A 22,729-nucleotide genomic window follows, 5' to 3' on the forward strand; every position below is an offset into this window, starting at 1 on the left:
TGAATCCTTGCCTAAACTGCCAGAGAGTCCAGGCCACACATTGAAACCCGGTGATCAAGTTGTGGTGCGGAATTTTGAACGAACCCGGAACCTCCAGCCAAGATTCGTGGGCCCGTTTCAAGTGCTCCTGGCCACAAGAACTGCTGTACGCCTAGCTGGAAGGAAGAATTGGGTGCACGCTAGCCATACGAAGCGTGTCCCTCTCCCACTCCCCTACGACAACTGGGTTAGACAGGGATTTGGTGTATCCGAGACAGAACCTGTTCCTAGGCTCATCCCCTTCAGTGATGCAGAGTACATAACGGACAAACGAACTGAAACGCAGAACTCTGATACCCCACCAGAAACTGTTCCTTCGAACCCTGAACAGAGTGTTGTACAAGGTGAACATTTGTCATCTGTGGATTCGAACATTACTGTACCTGTAGATCAATTGTTTCAAGATCAGACGAGACCAGAAAAATTTAGATACAATCTACGTTCTCATTTTAGAAAACAATAGCATTGCATAATTACCTTTCTATTTAAAAAACTCTTTCACATTTCCATTCAGTCAGGAAGTTTGCTCTATAATTTTTGTCCTTTTTTTTGTTTTTTTTCTTTTTGTGTTGTTCTCTCACCTTGCCATCTGGGTTACTGTAGGGTCGTAACGTGTGCCTTGTTCTAACTTGCAGGGAACCAGACACAAGGTCGGTTTCTTCTGTTTATTTTGGGAACTCCCAGGGTAGACAGAGGCAATTTTTAACAGGTACAAACCATCCGTTGCGAACGGTTGTAGAAGATGGAGCTTCCTGAACTGCGACGGGCTAACGTCATAAATGCTCGCAAGACAAAACTGTATGAAATATTGTATAGCAAATGTTTCCTAATGCTATGTGCTCTGACATTTCTGATTGTTTTAATAACTCTGGTAGGCGGAATTATTTTTGGTATTCAATTGATCTTTGCACCTGTTACATCTACATTATCTCCCCATGTTTCTGTTTCTCCGACTGTTTTTTCTTTTCATTCTTTCCATCCTTTTCCTGCACATGAGCAAGCTCGACGCTCTGAGTTTATAAATAACACTTTCATTCAGCTCTTGCACCAGCACCAACTAGTGGTAAACACAACAAACTGCTGGGTGTGTGGCTTGATACCACATACCATGGACAAGGGTATCCCTTATCTGGTTCTGCCCTTTAGTTATAATGGATCATTCTGGGCATTTCAGACCATGTTCGTCTATGCTCTAGAGACCTATCCCCCGCGACCTCCGCGTTCCACTAGGTATAACTCCGCTAATAGAGCCTTGGTAAAGGGAATTACTGACATGGTTAGAGACGTCAATAACACTCCGTTTATTCCCAAGGATGAATTGCGAGTTTACATGGGTTGGAATGTTACGGAATATGGCATTACTTTGGGTGAGAACAAACGTAAGAGCTCGACTCCGATCTGGGTCGTACCCCACCAAGGTCAGGTCTGTTTGCAAGGAAATGGGAGGAATCCGAAAGCTCGACTAGGGAAGAGTGACTGTACTGAAACATACGTTTTCCCGTCACAGTCTTCCCCTGCATTCTTAGCTGCTAAGGGCACCTATTTTGTTTGCAAAGACAGAGCATATACATGGCTGCCTGCTGACTTCTCAGGCTCATGTTATATCGCTCAACTGTTGCCTCCGACATACACTGCTGCACCGGATTATCACAAAACTAGAGTTGTGAGAGGTGTTTTCAATAAGGAAGACACTGCTGGCCAAGAAGCAGGAGACTTCTTCAAAGGTTTCCTTCCGTTCTGGGGGCCTATGGCCAACAGTAGAAACTTACGTCAACTAACACGGGTAGTTGAATCCACTATTACCGAAACTGCGGGTGCCCTTAGTAACCTGACAGCTGAGCTTCAAGCGGATCGCCTCATGACGTTACAGAATCGTATGGTCCTTGATGTATTACTTGCAGATCGAGGTGGGGTATGTAAGATGATCCAATCGAGTTGCTGTGTTTTTATCCCAGATAATGCGCCAACGGTATATAAGGCCATTTCTAAGTTACACAAAATCTCTGACTCTATCCATGTAGAGGAAGGTGACTGGTCACTAATGGGATGGTTCTGGAATCTGTTATCTGCATGGGGATGGAAGGTTCTGATAATCATTGGTGTTGCGTTGGTATTTTTATTCTCATGCTGTCTCATTGTTCAGTGTGGTCCTGCCTTATGTGGCCTTTGTGTTTCAACATGCGTAAGAAGACCACCTGTTTTTGGAGATATGCCACGAGATAGAATAATGTTCCAGCAACATATCAGTGACCTGATGAACATAGAGATGGACTCTGACATAGAGTAAGTTATTGCCTATGTAAGGGCAAAAGGACGGTCTGAGGTTCTGTAGCGATCCGAACCCGTGTATTCGGTATCGTAGTACTGACACGATTTTGGTACCAATGAACCGTAAATGATCCATTTAATGCATGACAGTGTTTTCGCTGCGCTACGAGCATGAATTCACTGAGAAATAGAGCATTCTGTTGTAAAATCATGGCATCCATTTTAGATACGGCACCCATTTTGTTTCTTGCCCTCACATAGTCAATGGACGAGCAATGACCCCAGCAGAATCACCTTGTTAAGGACACGTAAGCTCGAGCCCGAGGAAGCTGACGCTGCGTGACTAGGCAGAATCAAGCTGCCTCCCCTGCCTGAGGCCAGCCCTGCTATACTGGTTCTCGTGTCCATTGTCCTGATTAAGAGGCCGAAGACGGTAGCCATGCCCGTTTATGACCCATAAACACCTCTTATCCTACTTTTCTATCCCTTACACCTGGCTCTGCTCCTCTCCTTCTGGGCTTTTACAATGGGGAGGATACGATTTTTATGATGGGGAGGATCGGTCAAAGAATGGAAAACTGACAAAGAGACTTCATCGAATACCGAAAACCTACGACTAATTATTGTTTGGTGTATGTTTATTGTCTGTTTGGGATACCGGGATGGGCATGAAAGATATTCGTGTAATGTTGCCTGAAGACATATTTTGTGTATTTAAAGAGCAACCCACTTTTTGCAATTCGAACAGTCTCGTAGATTCTGCCTTTGTGTGGTTCCTATGACTTCTGTGTCCCTGCAGTAAATAAATCTTGGTCTCTGACGCCACCATCGAGAAGCCCGCTTCTCTGTTTATTTGTGCACCAAGATAGGAAGGAACTCAGGGGTCTTTGGGTGTTGTTTCCCTGACACCTCTGGACTCTTAAAAGTCCAGAACCTCAGCGTTTAAGATCGAAGGTCGGTTTCTTGCTTATATTTGCAGAAGCTATATGGTGAGATGAGGATTAAAAAAAAAAAAAAAGTATGTGAAGTAGTGCTCATTTTATAATATTCCACGTACTCCTGCGTGCCTGTAAATGGGTTCAATTGTGCATGCGCGCAGAGTGACTACTATTTGTACAGGCCTACATTAAGTACAGAGCCACTAGAATAGTAATTTTTGGGGGCTTTTCCTGCATAATTATTAATTTGCCTAATAATCCATCATTTGTTGCATAATCTGAAGTTTTTCACACAAAAATGTGTCTACCTCAAAGGGACCAAAAGTTACCTCACAGTGGTTGGCCCTTCACCAAACCTGACTGGTCCCCTTTCTATTGCTTATTGCTGTATTTGGGTGGCATACTGGCACTAATGCCGCAAAACCTTTGCCCATGCAGTGTTTAATTGTGTAAAAATGATAAAATAATTTAGTAATACAATCACAAAATTTCGCATTATGCCGCATAGTTTGCCTTCCTCATAATTTGTCCTTTCTTGCTGCATAATGTTTAGTCAGCCCTGCTTCATACTTTTGGCCCTCCCCCATCGCAGACTTCCAGCAGCCCCGATTAAGTGCCACATACACAGTAACTAAAGCTCTGGCTAATATACAGATTAATTTAACTCACAGCTCACATGCCTGCAGATTAACAATCACATGCCTTGAAGGCGTATCTGTACATGCAGGCAGTTGAAAGAACACATAATTTCACAACTATGCTTACACGTACACAGACTACAAAACAATGTTTAGATCATGTTACGGTGTTTAGTGTCAGTTTCCCTGGTATCCTTTGCTTTTAGTCTGTGACAGTCATGTATTTCTAATTACTTTTTTTTTGCTTTAGACAGAGCAAAGACTCCTTTTAACTGATGTTTCTGGAGAAAATTAGTTTTCCTATGTTTTGACACTTTTGTATTTATTTTGCACAGTTCTTCACAAATATCATCTTTGCAGATTATTATTTCCGTGGTATATTTCTAAGAAGCTTTTCGTTTTGTTAGCCAACACGAATTTCACCTATGTGCCTTGTGAGGCTGGGGATTTTTCAAGGCTAAACAAGCATTGAAAAGGCAATAGGTCTCGCCTTTGATTAAGTTAAAGCCATTTGCTTTGCTAATGGTAAGGTATAGCAAAGCAAATGGCTTTAACTTAATAAAAGGCGAGACCTATTGCATTTTCAATGCTTGTTTTTGTGTATAAATAATATCCCCACAATTGAAACAAAATCCACAAAGAAAGGAAAGGACCCAGTACCACAGGCTGTTACTAGACATGACAGGGCCTGCAGAACAAGGCTTAGGCGAAGCACAGCATGACACAGGGATACACAGCATCACACAGGGCCTGCAAAGCAAGGTTTAGGCATTCACGGCTGACACAGGGATGCAGAGCGTGATTAAGGACGTGCTGAGCATTGTAGAGCATCCAGGACCTACAGACTGTGGTTGAGGCTGTCTAGTGCATGACACAGGGCTTGTAGACGAAGGCTTAGGCGGTGCATGACCATGATGTATTAGCGTCCTCCCACCCTAAGCTCCGATTGAACTAGACTTTAATCAAACATAAAAGAAGGACTCCTGCTGTATTCCACAGTAATCACCAAGATGATTGCAAAATACGTACGTATACCATTGCGTATTGTTCAAAGAGGAGGCGGGCGCCCTGTAGGACACGGGAGATATGTTTTTCAGTCTAGATGGGGGGCTTGGGGGGGGGCAGGCGACCGCAGGGAGTCTCCCCCCCCGTGCGGTTTGGGAGGGGGCGTGTGGGGGGGCGTGGCTGGCCTCGCGCAGCCTTTTTTGAATTTGGGCTACTTTTTGCAGCCTAAATGTAGCCCAAGTATAAAGGCTTTGGGCGCCTGCTCCCGACCACCATTTTAGGTTTGGTGACCTGGTGGCTGGGAGCTAGGCTAGTGGTGTTTTTTGTCAAGTGGTATTTTAGCTTTCAATTTGTTGGAATTTGGCGGTTTACGATGGCGGAAGGTGATTACCGCGTTTTGGAAGCCCTCCGGCTCCTGAGCGAGGCGGACCGGATGGACCTTGTCGTCGGAGAAGTTGCGGGGCCGTCGCGTCCCATGCGACAGGCCTCGGCAGGCGTAGCGGCGGCGGTGGCGGCATGCACTTCGCCGAAGCTAATGAAACATATGGCGGTGAGTGAGCAGGGCCGCCAGCGCTTTAAGAAGGCGGCCCCAGCTGACGGTATGCAGCGGAGGGCTCCGGTACCGGGGGGTGACGCGGGAGGTGTGAGTGGGGAGGGCCGGGAGGTCTGGCGCACTGGGGAGCTCGCTTTGGGGGTGCCGGCTGCAGCGGTGCGCTCCTATTCCTCCCCTGCGGTGAGAGGCAAGCGCGGGGGAGGGCGCGTGTACAAGAGGCATTCCTCTTCCATGCCGGAGGCTCCGGCTCTGTCAAAGAAGGAGGCGGGAGGCGTCAATGTGTGCAGAGCTGGTCGGGCGGGTCAGGAGGTTGCGCATATGGCGCGTGCTGCATTTTCTCCTCGCGCGTGTGTTTTCAGGGAGGCAGGTGACAGGGTAGGCAGCGCTGGGGGCTTGAGGGGCCAGCTGTCTGGTGCTGGCACGTTTAAGGAGCGTTTTGTGGGGCAATCAAGCGAGGAGCAGGATTTTGGGGCGTTCGGCATGTCAGAGGAGGCTGGGGAGCAGGGGGTTGTAGGGGTCTCAGGAGGTGAGAGTCCTTTATTGTTTCCCCCCCCTTTATCTTTAAGGGGAGGGCCGGGGTCTGTAGGGGCGAGTTCTTTGGGAGAAGGAGAGTGGGCTCGGGTGGGGGGGGGGGTGGGGTTCTCAGCAAGACTTACTTCCTTTCAGAGATTATGGGGTTTCTAAGGCTTCAGTTTCTTCGCGTGGGGGGGGTTCGCGTTCTATGGGTTTTGAAGAAGGTAAGAGTAGGGCAGGGGCGGGTGGGGGTAGTAGTGGGGATGAGGTTTTGGTTTTCGGGGATCTGGAGCCAGCTGGGGGGGATTTAGCCTGGGAAGGTTTGGATATTTTTCCCTCTTGGTCTGAGGGGGTTCGGGGTATGGAGGGGAAAGTTGCGTCGGGCCCGTTTCAGGAGCAGGGGCGCGGTGTGGGTTTGGATTCAGGGGTGCCGGCAGGCGTGGATGTTTGCGGCCCGGGTTGCGTTGGGGTAGGCAGTTCGCGGGTTGGTGGGGTTGCGCAGGATATGGGATCTGCGTCTGTGGTGGTGCAGGCGATGCTAGATTGAAGTGGAGACGAGGAAGGTGTGGTTTCGACGTTTTCGGGCGGTATGGTGCATGCAGGTTTTACGGGGCTAGGCAGAATAGGGAAGTTTTTTCGAGTGGTCATAGGGCAGGAGGCTCGGTTAGCTTTCAGGGACCCAGCACACCAGTCCAACCTTTTTCTTTTCAGGACAAGAAGCGTAGCAGCGCAGCAGACTCGGTAGGGCGAGGTGCGGCCCATTATCGCCGAGGAGAAGGGAGGGTGAGGGCCTTGCGCGGCACATTCCGCACCGGCGGGGGATCCAGTCGCGGCCAGCACACGAAGGTCAGGCGCGACCTCGCTGGCCCCAACGTCACGACGGTCAAGGTGGACGGAGTTTTCAGATAAGATGGATGGTTATATGAGTCAACGAAAGGGGGAGGACCGGCGAGTACAGTCGGCTCCCCAGCATGGTGGTTTTAAGGCCGTTAAGGCCGGCTGTGGTAATGTAGGGTCTAGTAAGGCCCGTGTGGTGGATTTTGCTGAGGAAATTTTGCAGGTGGAGGAGCCAATTCTGCTTGATTATGAGGAAGACAGCCCTGAAGAAGGGGAAATACGGGGATATGAGGAGGGGAGACACTCTCATGTTTCTCGTAGTTTTTTGCAGGTTTCAGGTGTGGTACCCATTAAGCAGTCTGTGGTGGTGAAATCCAAGAGAGAGCACGGCCCATTGGTAAGGGCTCATCCTCCAAGGGATTCTTCTGAGAGGTTGAAGAGGCGGTCGGAGTCGGTCCGCGCACCCTCTCTAGAGCCAGGTGAGAGCGTTACAACACAGGCCAAACCTATTATGGTGTCTGTGGGGTCCGGGGAGGACGGGGGAGGGGGTGTGTCGGAGGGCAGATTGTACAAAGGAAAGTATGTAAGAGATACAGGGGTTGGCACGGGATCAGTGGGAGTGGTGTCAGGGGCCAAGGTGGAGAGTGGGACTAATACAGAGGCAGGGGTTACTAAGGAGACACCACAGAGTAAAGAGTTAAAATTAAAAAGCTTCCTTATATGGGGGTGACTAAGCCTTAAGGCGCCCACTTAATGTTGGCGACTAAGGAGCGCATATGGAAGGGTGAATACGTGGAGATTTTGAAATTATTGCACAGGGAAGTGAGGTCTAAAGAGGGTTCTAAAGAGGAGGAGTACGAATTAGCTAAGCGCCCTAAGGTGCCGCTGACAATTGAGAATTGGACGGCGGCATTTTTAATTTATGCCAGTGTGTACTGTGAGAAGTTCCCTGAGCGCTGCGTGGCCATTTTCAAGTATATGGATGTCATAAGGAAGGCGCAAATTACAGGTAGTGGTTTCGCTTGGGCACAGTATGATGAGGAGTTCAGGGCTCGTATGGCGTGGGATTCAGAGGCAAAATGGGGTGAACTAGATAATGATTTGTGGCAACATACCATGGGTGCAGCGCCTGGGGGTAAGACTATTTTTACAGCTAGTGGTTTGCCTCTAGTTTATCGGCCCTTTCAGGGAAAGCCCACACGGGGTGGGGTGGGAGGCACAGCCGCGTCACAATCTGGAGTTGGGGCATGTTGGGATTTCAACAAAGGGTTATGTACACGGGAATTTTGCAAATACCGACATGAGTGCTCTAAGTGGGGGAAGCGGCACCCTCTCGTCAACTGCTGGTGCGTCAGACCGTCAGGCGGACAGCAAGGGCAGCAGGCAGGTGCAGGGATGTCTGGCAACGCGCAGCAGTCGCAGGGTGGACGGGGGGGAAGGGGAGCACAGGGTTCTGGGCCAAAGGGCTCCTACGCCAATTAAATTGGCACAGCTTGAGGAAGCATTGCGGGGTTACGGGAATGTGGAAGCAAGACAGACACTTTTGGATGGTTTTACGTGGGGTTTTCATTTGGGGTACCACGGGCCCCGGCTGAGAAGGTGGGCGGATAATTTGAAATCCGCATCAGAGCACAAGTTGGTGGTGCATGAAAAATTGAGCAAGGAAGTGCGTGTGGGGAGGATGGCAGGCCCCTTTGGTAAGTGGCCAGTTCGCAATTTGATCATTTCCCCTATCGGTGTGGTGCCTAAAAAAGAGGAAGGGCAGTTTCGGCTGATTCAACATTTGTCATGGCCAGAGGGGTAGTCAGTCAATGACTTTATTGATGAAGACGCTGCATCGGTGTCATATTCCTCAGTTGACGTCGCCATGTCACTTGTGGTGACCGCGGGCGCAGCTGCAGGTATGGCAAAGTGTGATATCAAGTCGGCTTTTAGGCTGCTCCCGGTTCATCCGGACGATTGGCCTTTGCTGGGCATACACTTTGAAGGTAAATGGTATGTGGACAAGGCGCTACCAATGGGCTGCTCTGTGTCATGTGCTCTGTTTGAACTCTTCAGCACTTTCCTCCAGTGGTGTTTCACGGAACGCACGGGTCACACCTTGGTCACACACTATTTGGATGATTTCTTTTTTGTGGGTTCCCCGGGCTCTTCGGAGTGCCAGCATGCTCTGGACACTTTCCATGAGCTTATGGAGGAGCTGGGGGTGCCGCTGGCACCAGAAAAGACTATGGGGCCTGATACTGTTATCTCCTTTCTGGGAATTGAGCTTGACTCAGTGGCAATGCAGGCTCGTCTGCCGGAGGATAAAAAATGCAAAATGTTGGCTTTGCTGGACATGATGTTGTCTAGGCGGAAAGTGACGGTGAAAGACATCCAAGTTTTGCTAGGTCATTTGAATTTCGCCTGTAGGGTAGTGAGGGCAGGAAGGACTTTCTGCAGGCGCCTGGGCCGGGCCTTGGCGGGTCAGCATTTACCTCACCATCATGTGCGTTTGTCGGCAGGTGTAAAGGAGGACCTGCGTATGTGGTCTTTTTTCTTGCACTCCTTTAACGGAATACCACTGGCTAGGGATGAGGATGTGCAGTGGGATGTGCAGATGTTTTCGGATGCAGCAGGCAGTGATGGTTTTGGTATTTACTGGCAGGGCCGATGGTGTGCAGAGAAATGGCCGCAGGAGTGGAGGAATGGAGGGCGGAGCATTACCTTTTTGGAGCTTTTTCCGCTCCTGGTGGCACTGACCATTTGGGGCAAGGAGCTGGAGCATAAGAGGGTGCTTTTTCGCGTGGACAACATGGCAGTAGTGCAGATAGTCAACAGGCAGTCAGCAAGGGATGAGCAGATATTGAAATTGATGAGAGTGTTTGTGCTGGGCTGTTTGCGCTACGACATTGCATTCAGGGCTTTGCACGTGCCGGGTGTGGACAATGACATTGCGGATGCTTTGTCTCGTTCACAGTGGGGGAGATTCCATGGGCTGGTCAAGGAGGCGGACAGGACACCGACCCCGATGCCGGAGCATCTCTGGTCTGTCGGCAATGTAGGGTATTTCAACTGGTGGTAGGTTCTTTGTCTGTTTCCACTCGTGCAGCGTATGCTTTGGCGTGGAAGGAATTTTTGTCATCAGGAGCTTGTAGGAGGGAGGAGTCGTGGCGCAGTTCAGAGGATGTAGTTCACTTTATCCTGGACCTCATTGAGAAAGGTTTGTCTAGAGTCACTATTGCTGGGAAGATGGCGGGGATTTCCTTCATGGGTAAGCTTTTTTGGGGTTATTCCCCTTCTGCTGGGGAAATAGGAAGGAGGATGCTTGAGGGCTGGGCTAGGGAGCGGGGTGGGGCTGTTATGTCTCGTTTGCCTATTTCTTGGCAGACGTTAGCACGCTTGTTGGAAGTTTTGCCTGCGGTTTGCAGGGATGATTTTGAGGCTTCATTGTTTGCTACCCTTATGGTGTTTATGTTCTTTGGGGCTTTTCGGGTTTCTGAGCTCCTCGGGACCAAGGTAAAGCGGGGCATTTGTTGGCAGGACGTGTTCTTCACGGACACAGGTGTGAACATTTGGCTGTCCAGTTCAAAAACGGATCAGAGGGGTGTTGGAAAGGGGGTGTGGTTAGAGGCAGGAACCCCCAGTTGTACTTGTCCGCTGCGTTTGGCGAAGCAATGGACGATCCTATCAGGAGGAGATGGGGGCGATTTGGTTTTTAAGCATATGACTGGTTCACACGTCACAGACTATCAGCTGCGTATGGTTTTGCGCAAAGGGTTACAGCTGATTGGTTTGGATGGGGCCCAGTTTGGGACTCACTCTTTTAGGATCGGGGCAGCGACTGAAGCGCATAACAGGGGTTGGTCTCAGGGTGACATCATGCGCTTAGGGCGTTGGTCATCAGACTGTTTTCATAAATATGTAAGAGCGAATGCAGCGGAGGCGCATGCGTCAACCTCTTTGGTGTGAGTCTCATTCTTGTTTTTCTTTTCAGGTTCAGTGGCTGGGCCCCACGCAAAGGAATTGACGGTGTGGATTGTGGGGCATTCCTTCGTCAAGTGGGCACATGTACAAGCGTGCAAAAGTTATTTTGGGGGAAGGTTGGGGTTCAATGATAGTCTTTTTCGGATCCTCTGGAAAGGAAAAGGGGGAATGCTTTGGAGGGAGCTTATTCCATGTTTGAATAATGCCATGGTGAGGGGACAATGCCCTGATATTCTTTTGATACATTTGGGAGAGAACGATCTTTGCGGTGTGAAAGGGTGGTCTTATTGCGTGCAATGAAGAGGGATTTGGTTTTGCTTAAGGAACGTTGGTCGGGTTGCCATGTGCTCTGGAAGGAATTGGTCCCGCGGAGGGTGTGGAGAGGGGCTTTGAAGCCCAGAGCTATTGACAGGGCACGGAAGAAGGTGAATGTGGAGATTTCCAGATTTTGCCGCGATTTGGGTTTCGGGAGAGTGACCCACAAGGTAGAATTTTTTCGGGGTGATCGGGTGCATTTGTCTAGGTTGGGCATGGACCTTTATTTGTTGGAAATTAGGGAGGTTTTGTCCCGTTGTTTGAACGTGCAGAATCATGCTCGAGGAGTATAAAGTTTCCTGTTGTTGGGGGGCAGAAAGAGGGGTGGGTAGTGGTTACACCACCCCTTTCTTTCTGGGTGGCGGGGGTTATTGTGAATTTTGGACAGTTTTACCGGAGGTTGGTAGAGTTATTTTGTTGAGTTGGGTTATCGACAGGGAAAGGATAAGTTGGTAAGTTTAGTTCGGTTCCAGAGTTTGGGTGGTCGATAGCTGTAAAGGGGCAGGCAGGGGAGTTTGGTTAACGGAAGGTTTGTATTTAGAGATTGTTGGTGGGGTTATACAGGAATGTAATGTTTGATATTGTTGTAATGTTATAATGTACGGGCGGGGGCGGGTTTGAAGGAATTTAGGGGAGGGGGCGGGGTTAGGTATGTTATATTTAGTGAGGTCTAGTTTTGGAAGGCGTTTGGCCAAGGCTTTTAAAAATTGTAATGTGCACCTGTTCCAATAAAGCGGCCTTTTACACACAAACTTTTGTCAGTGGCCTGCTTCCCCCCCACCCCTCCCTCCCAAACAAAGTATATGCCAGAGGTATTTACACTTCCTCAAAAGCCTTGACCCTCTGTAAAACAAGTGATCTGTTATGTAGCTGAAGAGCTGGGAACTCGCAACTGCGGTGTCCACAGAAGTGACCAATCCTGTAAAACATGTTTCCTGTTTCAATATGTTGAAGCTGTAGGCACACACCTTCACCCCATTTTTCACACAGCACTGTCGAAATTGTGCTAGAACTGAAGGCAGTGAGGATGGCTCCGCCCCAAATTTGCAAGAAAGGTGTTTCTTTTACATGTGCAAGGAAGGAGCCAGGGAAGGCCAGGAGACTGCCGGTGAAAGATACGGCAGCACCGCACCTAGTTCAGGCGGCACAGCCCAAGCCTGCAACTGGGGAGGGAGCGCTGGATGTGAAGAGCTCGAACAGAGTTCGAGGCACAGTATTAAGCATCTTTTCTGGCTATTTTCAGGAGTCTGACCCTGCCCACCCTCCTGGTTTGATTTTGTTTCCGGGGCAGCGAGAGGCCGCTAGGTAGGATGCACCCGACGGGGATATGGGCGAACCTCCTGTTGCTGGCAGCTTGCCGCCTGCTGGGCTCCCGGGCGGACGCCTCCAATGAAATGCAAATGAATTCATTCTTGCCCAATACGTGCATTAATAGTGTTTCAGTGCTACTCCGCTACTCCAGACTATTGTGTTTTAGGAGATGGCCATTACTCCTCCATCCAGCCATACGTACATCGGACAGGCGGAAGCAGCAGCGTTAAAAAAAAAAAAAGTTCTGTAAAGCAAGCGATGAGGAAACTAAGCGTAAGAAGACCGTGCTTGGCCGGTGCTCCTTAGCTTTGACCGGAGGTCTTGTATCGCTGTGTGAATGACATAGGACGCAGGAAAGAAGAGCGACGGAGGAGGGAGCCAATGTTAAGTAGCAGGCAAGAAGAATGTGTTTTTTGTGACTACCACAGGTCTTGCACACAGCGCATGTGCGCTGGTGGTGGACCTAAAAATGGCAGGCGCGTAATGGCATATCGATGCTTATATCACGCTAGGCTGCTATAGCGTCATTATACATACTTGTGCACTTGATGACCCGTGCACACAGACATATCATCACACTTTTAAAATGTCTTGTGTTTTTTGCCAATGCGGAACAGCACTGTGAACTGTCCCAAAGTTTACAGTTCCAACCTGCAATGCCACACTCTTTGAACTGACCACAGTTATTTCGTTTGTGGTGAGTTGGCTCACTTCCACCGGCTAGGGCATGGGTTGTGGAGTTCCAGTGGGTGGATGGCCTTGTAAGTGCCACAAAGACTGCTCGTACTGACTTGGCCCCAGTATGGTCAATAAAGCTGCTCTCTCAGTTACCTCATCTTTGTGTACAGGCAGAGAAGAGGTGGGACACTGCCCACACAGGTAAGAAGGAAGCTTAGCTGCACTTGTGCTGCTCGGGGGCAAGTGAAGCTTAGAATGCAGCTTCAATGCATACCTCTAGAATTCTGGTTACTAGTTGCTGGGATGTGCTGAGGAGCCCCCCATGAGTGGCTTTGAATTTGACTGATTAGCTATGGACTAGTAATTATGACCTGTATGCTGCCACTTTGGGATTTGACATTTCTAGTATGCCCATTGATATGCTGCAGATAGCTCACCTTAAAGAAATAGAGAATTTAATTTTGAATGTACTTAGAAAAACTACAGGGGACCAAAAAATTTGAAGGGCACCAGGACTGGATCATATCTCAGAGACTTGGAAGACTATTGCCTAGTTATTATGTCCAATCAACTCAGAGCTGACCATTCATAAACTTGCCGGCCCGATCGATAAATTGCCATCTAGATATCCTGCATTACATAAATGATGAAATGTAGGTTTAGAAATAGCCCTTGATGAAATTTTTAACAGATTGGATTTCCTTTTATATTGTTTTTAGCTCTGATCAAATCATGATCTGTATAAACACGAATGTATGCAGTTTTTAGAGATTTGTAGAGCTAAATGATGCTAGCAATGTTTGTATTTATTTCTTCCTGCATGTATGGTTTTAATTAACTAAGACATGAATAAACATTCATATACCAGAGACTTCTAAATCTCCAGTCGTTATTTGGGTTCCATTATTATGCTCTATTTTTATGTGCTTACTAGGAATTAATTAACGATCTCACTAATAAATATGATTACTAAAATATTAGTGAAAATAATTCTATTGTGCAGTCAGGAGATACTAGATGAAAAAAGATAATTACCCCTTTGCAAACAGGATTTCAGGAATTGGTTGGCAACCTCGACTGAAACCTTAGGGTAGATATCTATGTTAAATATGTCACGGTTAAGAAAGCACACATATTTTTAGGCTCTGGACATTTGAAGGCCGCCTTTGACTCTGTCAACTGATTTCTCCTCCTGGTGAAACCAAGTGTAAGACTGGATTGGGAATGGGTTAGAACTCTACACGCTGGCAATTACTCTACAGTCAAATTTGGTCAGAATGGAAATCAATTCAAGCCATTCAATACTGAAGCAGCCGTGCCCCTAGGGAAGTCCCCTGTCCCAGATTTCCATTCAATATATTTTTAAATTATCTCCTTGATGTGCTGGGTGTAATATCCCCACATGTTTCCAGACAAAGCAATGTTTTTGGCACACACAAAGTGAGTTTCATTCCTTAGAAGCATTTTTACATTGCTGTAATGAGAAAATCTTTGTCATCATTTAATCAAAAAGAAACTCATGATTATGAGCTCAAAATATTTTCTTTGACATCCTTTTAGAATAGAAAGTATTACTTCCTTTGACTATCTGGATTTTAGAGTCTACTACCGCGAGCTCATGGAATCCCCAGATGGTAAAATGTGAGCTGTCTCAAACGCAACAGCTTGGGGCAATCTGAAGTCCAATTTAGGATTCGGGAAGTATTATGATTTTATTGGGGGTAGTTTATCAAGCTAAAGCTGCAGCTTTATCTAATCTAGTTTGAACACGGCATCCCATCTGTCCTGATAAAAAATAAAATTAGCATTCTTTGAGATTAAACGGGGGGAGGCTGTCAAGCCCCGCTTTGTTTTGGGCCCAGCACTGGTCTAACCCTCAAGACCTAAGCCTAATTGTTTTATCTGACGTTCCTTGGATGAGAAATACTGATTCTAACTGGAGACCTCAGTATATGGCATGCGTGGCAGCAACGAGAGTATTATCAAGAGAGACCTTCAAGTATTTAACCTACTGGGAAAGGCGTCGTCTCAACTGTTGAGAGAGCATCTGACACTAATGTGAGGTGTAAATATTTATTGGATTACAAGGTGGAAACGTTAAATGCAATGTATCCCTTGTCCTTAAGGAGACTGTTTTAATGCTTAGGCTAGAGGTTAACAGCATGTTGGAATGCCAAAGGGCAGTTACCATTACTTGTAACCTGCAGGTGCGATGGTCCTTCTCCTGAAGCAACTTTACATTTTTATCTATTTTGTCTGTAACACACCAAGTTGAGACGACAATGGCTGAGACCAGTCGTATTGAAGTATGAAATAAAGACAGCCAGGGAAGTTCTGGTCTTGCTCTATAGTACACAAAGAGAAGACTGTACTCACTGTCACAAAGAGAACATTGATGGCATGGAAAATTAAGATCAAGCAAGAATGATGCACCTCGTCATTTTTAGAGCTGGAACAGGTTGTTAAAACACTCTGGGACCATGTTTATTTATTTCCGATTAGTAGGCCTAATTAATTGCGTGGTGTTGTTTTGTAAAACTATGCATTTTATTCATGGTGATTTTCTGTTGTCAGTATTTTAATACAAATAACCCAGTACAGCACTCTGCTGCAATCCACTACACTGGAAACAGTCATGTCTGGGAATTCGTCTGAGTACCTAAACACGAACTATCAGGGCATGTGCTTGCATACGGTCCACTGTCACCAAATCCTTGAGTCCCACACAGTCAGAACTCCGTTCAGCAGGTTCTACGTCCAACTTAGTGGGAACCAGATGACATAGTGGATACCAGACGGCCACTACCCATTCGTCTAAACACCACCACAATGTGGACCCTCCATCTGCGTGTCCTGCCAGTCTGAATACATGACCTGATAGTTTGGGTTTAGGTACTCAGACGAATTCCCAGACATGACTGTTTCCTGAGTAGTGGATGGATATCCCCTGGTAATAAGTCAGACAACTATTGTCCTGAAGAGACCTCAAGATTTGATAGGGGTCGAAACGTTGATATAAAAGTTTTCATCTGGTCAGTTTGAGCAATTATTGCCGCACATACTGTAATAGGATACACACATGTAGTCTCTTTGTAAAATACACAAACCAGTGAATCTGTATATATTTTTTCTTATGTGTATAGTTTTTGATCTATGTTTGTCACACTTGAGCACCGCATCATCTGCACTTATGTGATCTATTTTGTTTATTACCTGTATATCAAAAAATCTATGGGTGAATGAAAGTATATAAGAAAATATTTATATAGAAACCTTGTGTCAGTCTGTATATAGATTGATCTGATATTGGTTGTATCCATGTTCATACAATACAAGTGTGTAGGTACCACCTGTTTGGGTTGGAGTAGGAACATTGAATGATGGGCTTCCCCGGATTGGTACTAAAGGGTTGCCAACACGTCTTTTGAAAAAGAGTCATTGACCCCAGTCCACGTGGGCGGAAAAGGGGTTGTCCTTGTGAGAATAAACATATTGACAAAGTCAGCAGAGGAGAGCTCTGATCCTCTGGAGCGAGCAGTTATCCTTCCTTCTGTTCCCTAGCTACCATCTCAGCCCTCAATTCTCCCTCTGGATGAGTAGAACATGGACTCACTCTGCCTCCACAAGGCTGTTCAATATTCGCTCCTTTTCCTCCCGCAGGCTGTCCAGCTTCTCCTGCATCTGGATGGATTCCTTTTCGGCATCCTGTGAATAAGAAACAAGGAATAGAGTGAGTTCCAGCTAACCTGACTGATGGAGTCAAGACTAGGAGAGTGCGCAATCAGTTCTGGTACACAGCCAAAGTATATAATCCACAACGAACAAAACATAAGAGCTAATCACCAGAATTCTTTCCACTCCTGGAGATAGGGCTGGGAGATAACAGGGCAAGGAGGTTATGTGTACCAAAACTGCATGTAATAGCACTAAGATGTAAATGGAATAAGTTACTCATTTTTTGTAGTATCTTTTATGGGATTTGTCTCAAAACCCCTCAGTTCACAATACTTGGGAAAATACCAAACTACTTGGTAACACCAGAACTTTTTATGCAGGAACTTACAGTAAGATGGCAATGGCTGCACTCAACAAGGATCAACAAACACACGTTGATGGGGTGTTCAACAAAAAAGAGTGTCTGATTCGATACTGGTTCATGCAACTGTCATATGAGATACTAAATATGGCGCCCTTCAGATTACATCTTAGTGTACAGTTAAAGGGACATGTATGACTTCCAGAATGGAGGCAAGCAGATTTAAAAGCATTTTGAACTGCCTGAAAATATAGTGTGGGTAACAAGTGCCTTGATGATCTTCCTGAAGCATTGTTTGGATGACAAATATCCTGGGCAAATCCCTAGTATTCCTTGTATATATTAAACATAGAAACCCACTAACATCTAAGTCACGTACGTGTATATCTTTGAACCATTAGGGATAGGACCCAGATGGAGTAGAGCTTTAATGGCTAACATGGAAGTAAGACCATGCTTTGGAAATATACAATAGATGACTCATCAATGCTTCAGCTCTGCACAAATTAAATCACGTTTCTCAGATGCTGTGTGATTGCACCTCACTCTCTAGTGGAGCCAAAGGTACAGAAACTATAAAAAAAATCTTCCAGTTCACTGTTAAATAATGGTGGTTTCAAGTGATTCAATTTGGTGGGTCGTGATTAAATCAAGATGGCAATGTCAACTAGAACAATCAGATCTTGCATCAGGCCCAGAAACTGAAAGGTTTGAGAGAGCAACTAGGTGGGAGAAAATGAGTTCCATTACTCTGTGGCAACATTCAAGGATAAGTAGCTTCCAAATATCGGGAGTATAATTATTTTGTCTAATTAGCAACACAGATGTTTGAAGATTTAAGGCTGTAGGATCCCTGGTGCCATAAACTACTGAAGCACAAATCACTGCAAAGTACAAGGCCATTACAGTCCCCGGAATTCACGGGCAACCATCACACATAATGCACTTCAAGCAAGAAATACGAGTGAGTATCTGAATAGCAGTATATTGCACTAGAAACAGGGCCCGAATTAGATCCGGGTGGTGGGCCACCGTTCATCTGGGTGGCAGAGATCATGTCATTCACAACTCCATTCAAACTGCTGCCTACCAAATTATAAGATCGCTGCCGGCCCTGCAGAGATCCCTATACCTTCTAAGGAGCCACCAACATGGTAGCTCTTGTGAAGGTACTTTTTTGTTTATCAGAAACATACTACCAAAGCGAAAGTCTGTTTCTGAAAAATATTTAAAAAAAGAATTCTCTGCTCATGAGAATGTAAAACCTGGCAGTGGTAGAAAGAAAATAAATGATACCGGACAGCCCACTCTAAATAAGGTCGCACTCTGATAGCCTTACTCTGACAGCCCCTACTCTGTCATGCTGTCGGCGTCAGTTTTACGACAGTGGAGGCATCAGTGGGGCGGCGGGCCACTGTCGTAAAATTGATTATCTGCCTGACTCAAAATAGAAAGGGGGGACTGAGGACCTTGGAGACAAGGTACTCAATCACTTCTGTGATTAGGTACCATGTCTGCCAAACTCTAAATATGGCCCACGGACTACTAATAGTTGAAAAATGGACACAAAGATGTGGGTATCCAACAAGAGCAGAGCTATCCACTTTTAGCAGTAAGTTCAGACATCAAGAGTGAAAGAAAATACAGAGGTTTTGCATCCAGGTCAGGAGGAATGGACACACACAGCAGTTTAGTAGCAGTTCTCAGAGAACATCAGAATTAAGAAACCCCCAATAATCCGTTTTTCTTGTATGAATTTGACTTCACCCATTTTTCTCTATACAAGATGCCACGTCAGCCAAGACACCTGTTAGGGACTGGAAAACGCTTTCTTGGATTCTTCTGAACTAGACATGGATCTGGGTTTCACCAGTTTGCTATTACTATTGAAGGCAATGGCTCTGGATCAATATCTCCACACCGCCTAACAAAAGTATTCAGAAAAAAAGCGACAGTAATGACCTTGCTGGACTCCACCCAATACAGGACCCTGACAGGACCCCCACCAGGCAGAATTTTGGATGCCATTGTTTCTGTAGTGTGCTGGATCAGCTTGAACATAAATGATTAACAAGTATGAACAGAGCAGTTAAGGGGGATTATTCTTGAGAAGGTAATACATCTCCCCTGGGAAGCATGCTACTACACTTAACACTGTTGATCTGGCATGTAGTGAATGACCAGGAATAGTGCATGTCAAAGCTGAGACGCAAAGACATAAGAACTCCAAGAATGCAATACAAGTCATCAGTAATGCCATGACTGTTGGACTTACCCCTGTTCAATCTGAGTCGTTAAGGCAGCGGAGGAAGAGAGAGCCCTAACTGACACCAGAGAAACCCTGGAGCACACAATTGACACACTGGCCATTCACCTGTACCCCTTAAGAGAGCATGGCCATCTAAGAAACTCACAGCGGGCCCCTTTTGGTGCTAATACCAGGTAGCCTTGGGAAGAAAAGGGTTGTTAGCCTAGGGAAGGGAAGGGTCATTAGCCAGTGGAAGGTAGGGGTCCGGGATACTAATGTAGAGACCCCCTAAATTACAGTCATAATGTTATAATATTTTCTACCTATTGACAAATATCCAGAAAAGATAGCCACTATCTTGTCTGTTTTTATAGTACCTGCTATTCACATTTTATGCACTACAATATGGTTTTGATTTTAATAAAACCTAAAAATGCATTACTAGTGTGAATTCTTGAGTGTGCTTATTTATATGGAAAGAGAGTTTCAGGTCCGTTATTTATTCCTGTGAGTCACACAGGACTGATCATTAACTACAGAGAGTCTAGAGAACCCTCTTTCAGGCCGTGTTCTGGAGAGAATCCCAGAAAACGCATCAGAGGTGGGAACCCACTACATTTCGGTACTTAGGGGTGTGGATCTATCACTCTTTTGGAGTTTGGCATGCTAGAAGGAAATATAAGGATGGTGTCAATTGCAATGAGGGGTAATGTGTATTTTTGGAGGAAATTGTTGTTGCCCGTGATGGAGAAGATAGCCATGTTGAAAATGGTAGCCGCCCTGAGATACTGTATTATTTCGCATCCCTGCCAATTAATATCCCGCAGGGGTTCTTTCGAGAACTGAATGTCATGTTACTAGAAATGATAAGGGTTCAGAACAGGGCTGAACAAACTTTGATTGCCATCAATGAGGTGGGTCTTAGAGTCCAGTCTATGAGTTGTATTACCTGGCTGCTCAGTTGAAATGGTCATCCAGAAGGCTGGGTGCATCCGAGAAAAGAGATTTAAGGGAAGGCGCCATCACCCCTACAGTGAGAGACCATAACACAACAGATGAATGTCCTTAAATACTGTTGATCTTGTTGCCTTCGATACACACGTACATCGATATTTTACGCACTTGGAATACCATTTTGGGGCATACCCGCACCTTATGCTAAGGGTAGTGTGAGATGCCTCCAAATGTACAGCGTTAGAGGACTAACTCTAGTTGAACATCCATATAAGGGTCGAACCCTAAGACGCTTACAAGAATAAGCACAGGACCATGATCTTCCTGTGAGACAGTCTCTAACCATACCAGTAAAGACCCATGCACTCCTTGAAGTGGACATAGGCTGTGTCACTGCTGTATAGAGTGCTTCTCGACCACTCTAAGTGCACTGTACAGAACCTAAGGAGCAAGTGGGCAACTGCCATTGGTAACCTGACAGAGGAAAATCACTGGGGAAGGATATTATGTGTCGTCCGTAAAGCTTCCATTAACGCTTGTTGTACACTAATACACTTAATAGTGTGTAGATCATGCCCCATAAAATGAACAAGTTCTGCATGGGTGCAGCAACACTGTGCACTAGGTGTGGGGAAGCGGACAGAGCTTAGAGGTCTATTAGATGGAGGTTACCCTGACCTGAAGTGAAGCAACAGACAAGATAGATAAGGCAGGCTCTTACTTAACTTTGGTAATGTTCTTTCTGGTGACTACTCTATCTAATCCCAAATTCCTAAACCTTTCAATTCCCCAGGTAGGAGACTGGGTTCCAGAACTTTTTTATAAAAAGTGCTCACACTGGCCAGAATGTGGTGCCACCGGACTCAGTGTTGAACTCTCGCCACATCCAAAGTGACGCGGAGCCATATATAGGCACCATCCCTGCATGATAATGTCAGTTTACCTTTGAACTCTTGCATGCCCCCAGATGCAGAACATCTGGGACAAACTGATAGAATGGCAGTGTGCAAAATGTAACTTGGGACTTTTTTAAGAAGATCCAAAGAAGGGGGAAGAGAGTGTATGGTGAGGAATCTACACTTAAAGCGTATCCGCCAGAAAGACCATTACCAAAGGTAAGTAACTCGTTCTTCTGAATGATACTTTTAACTACAGATTCCACCCCTTTTTAATAGACATCAAAGCAGTTCCTACCAAAAAGTAAAGAGTCTGAGGATTGGGTTTACACCTAAAACTGCAGAACTGAGTAAGTGAAAATGGCCATCTCTGCAGACTTAAGAACTGAGGCAGTACTGCCTGGTGAAGGCGTGGACAGATGCCCAGCACCAGAACACCTCTCACCAACGCTGTCATGGCGGCACTGGCTTTTATGGAATCAGCCTAAAGGCCCTCCTAAGGCTCCTTTGTGGTCAGGGAATAGCATGTCTTTATGCCACCTGGACAAGGTTTGCTTCTGAACTGCCCTCCCCTTCTACGCACCAGCAAAAGCCAATAAGACTGTGGTCATCCATCCAGTGCTCTTTTGTGCACTCAATGTAAATGCTGAGGGCACTTTTTAGGTCCAGTCAGTGATGCCTCTCCTCCTCTTTAGAGGGGTGAGGCAGAGTGAAAAAAGGTGGAAGAGGGATGGACGACACCTCTTTGAGCAATAAGGAAGCACAAGGTTACAGCATCAGGTTATCCAGGAAAAGATGGTGTATGGAGGTTGCACTGACAGCACTTGCAGCTCAATGACACGGTGCACAGAAGCAACTGTAATGGGAAATACCGTCTTTATGGTCAGCAATTTTAGGAGAAAAAGTGTGCATGGTCTCAAAGGGTGTATATGTTTAGAACGTAAAGCCCAAACTAAGGTCCCGTTGAGGGATAATGAAGGGTGCAGGGAGAGCATGTATGTGAGACCTATTAAAATGCCTCACAACTGGTGGCTTGAATAACAAAGGTTGAACAAGCAAATATAGAAAGAGCTGACAACCTTTAACAATGTCCACCACAAGCCTCACTAGGCCAGCAATAGAATATATATCAAAACAATCAACAGTTTTGACTGCCAACTTTTACTTCGCATAAGGTCACAAACTTCGCCCAATAACCTGAATAACAACATTTGGTAGATGGGTGCCTAGAACAACATCCACTATATCAGCAGGCAAACCAAATCCACTTTGTTTGTTCTGCTTAAACTCCAAGCATGGAGGTGTAGACTTTGATGGTTTGGATGCAGGAACTTGCCCTATTGCTAAGAGATAGCCTGATAGAGGGGTGAAAATGTTTAGACTCAACAGATCGGGACACAACACTCAAGTGGCCCAATCTGGAGGTATCGGGGAGATGTGAGCCTGGGCTTTCCTGATCTTCTACAAAAATCAAGGCAGGATAGACTTAGGTGGGAAGGAGTACACTAGAACGCCCAGGGAACCCGCACCGAGT

At 46.3% G+C, this 22,729-nt stretch overlaps 1 protein-coding gene across 1 annotated transcript in view; it reads right to left on the reverse strand.

Annotated features, from left to right (window-relative positions):
• The window catches only part of CCDC40 (coiled-coil domain 40 molecular ruler complex subunit), a 708,731-nt gene that overhangs the window by 163,435 nt on the left and 522,567 nt on the right, over positions 1 to 22,729 (reverse strand). The window contains exon 17 of the mRNA XM_085617438.1: positions 16,675 to 16,766. Within this exon, the coding sequence (XP_085473564.1) occupies positions 16,675 to 16,766 (92 nt within the window). The remainder of the gene's footprint in view (positions 1 to 16,674; positions 16,767 to 22,729) is intronic.

This window comes from Triturus cristatus, chromosome 7 (genome assembly GCF_964204655.1).
Source record: "Triturus cristatus chromosome 7, aTriCri1.1, whole genome shotgun sequence".
Taxonomy (NCBI): Eukaryota; Metazoa; Chordata; class Amphibia; order Caudata; family Salamandridae; genus Triturus; species Triturus cristatus.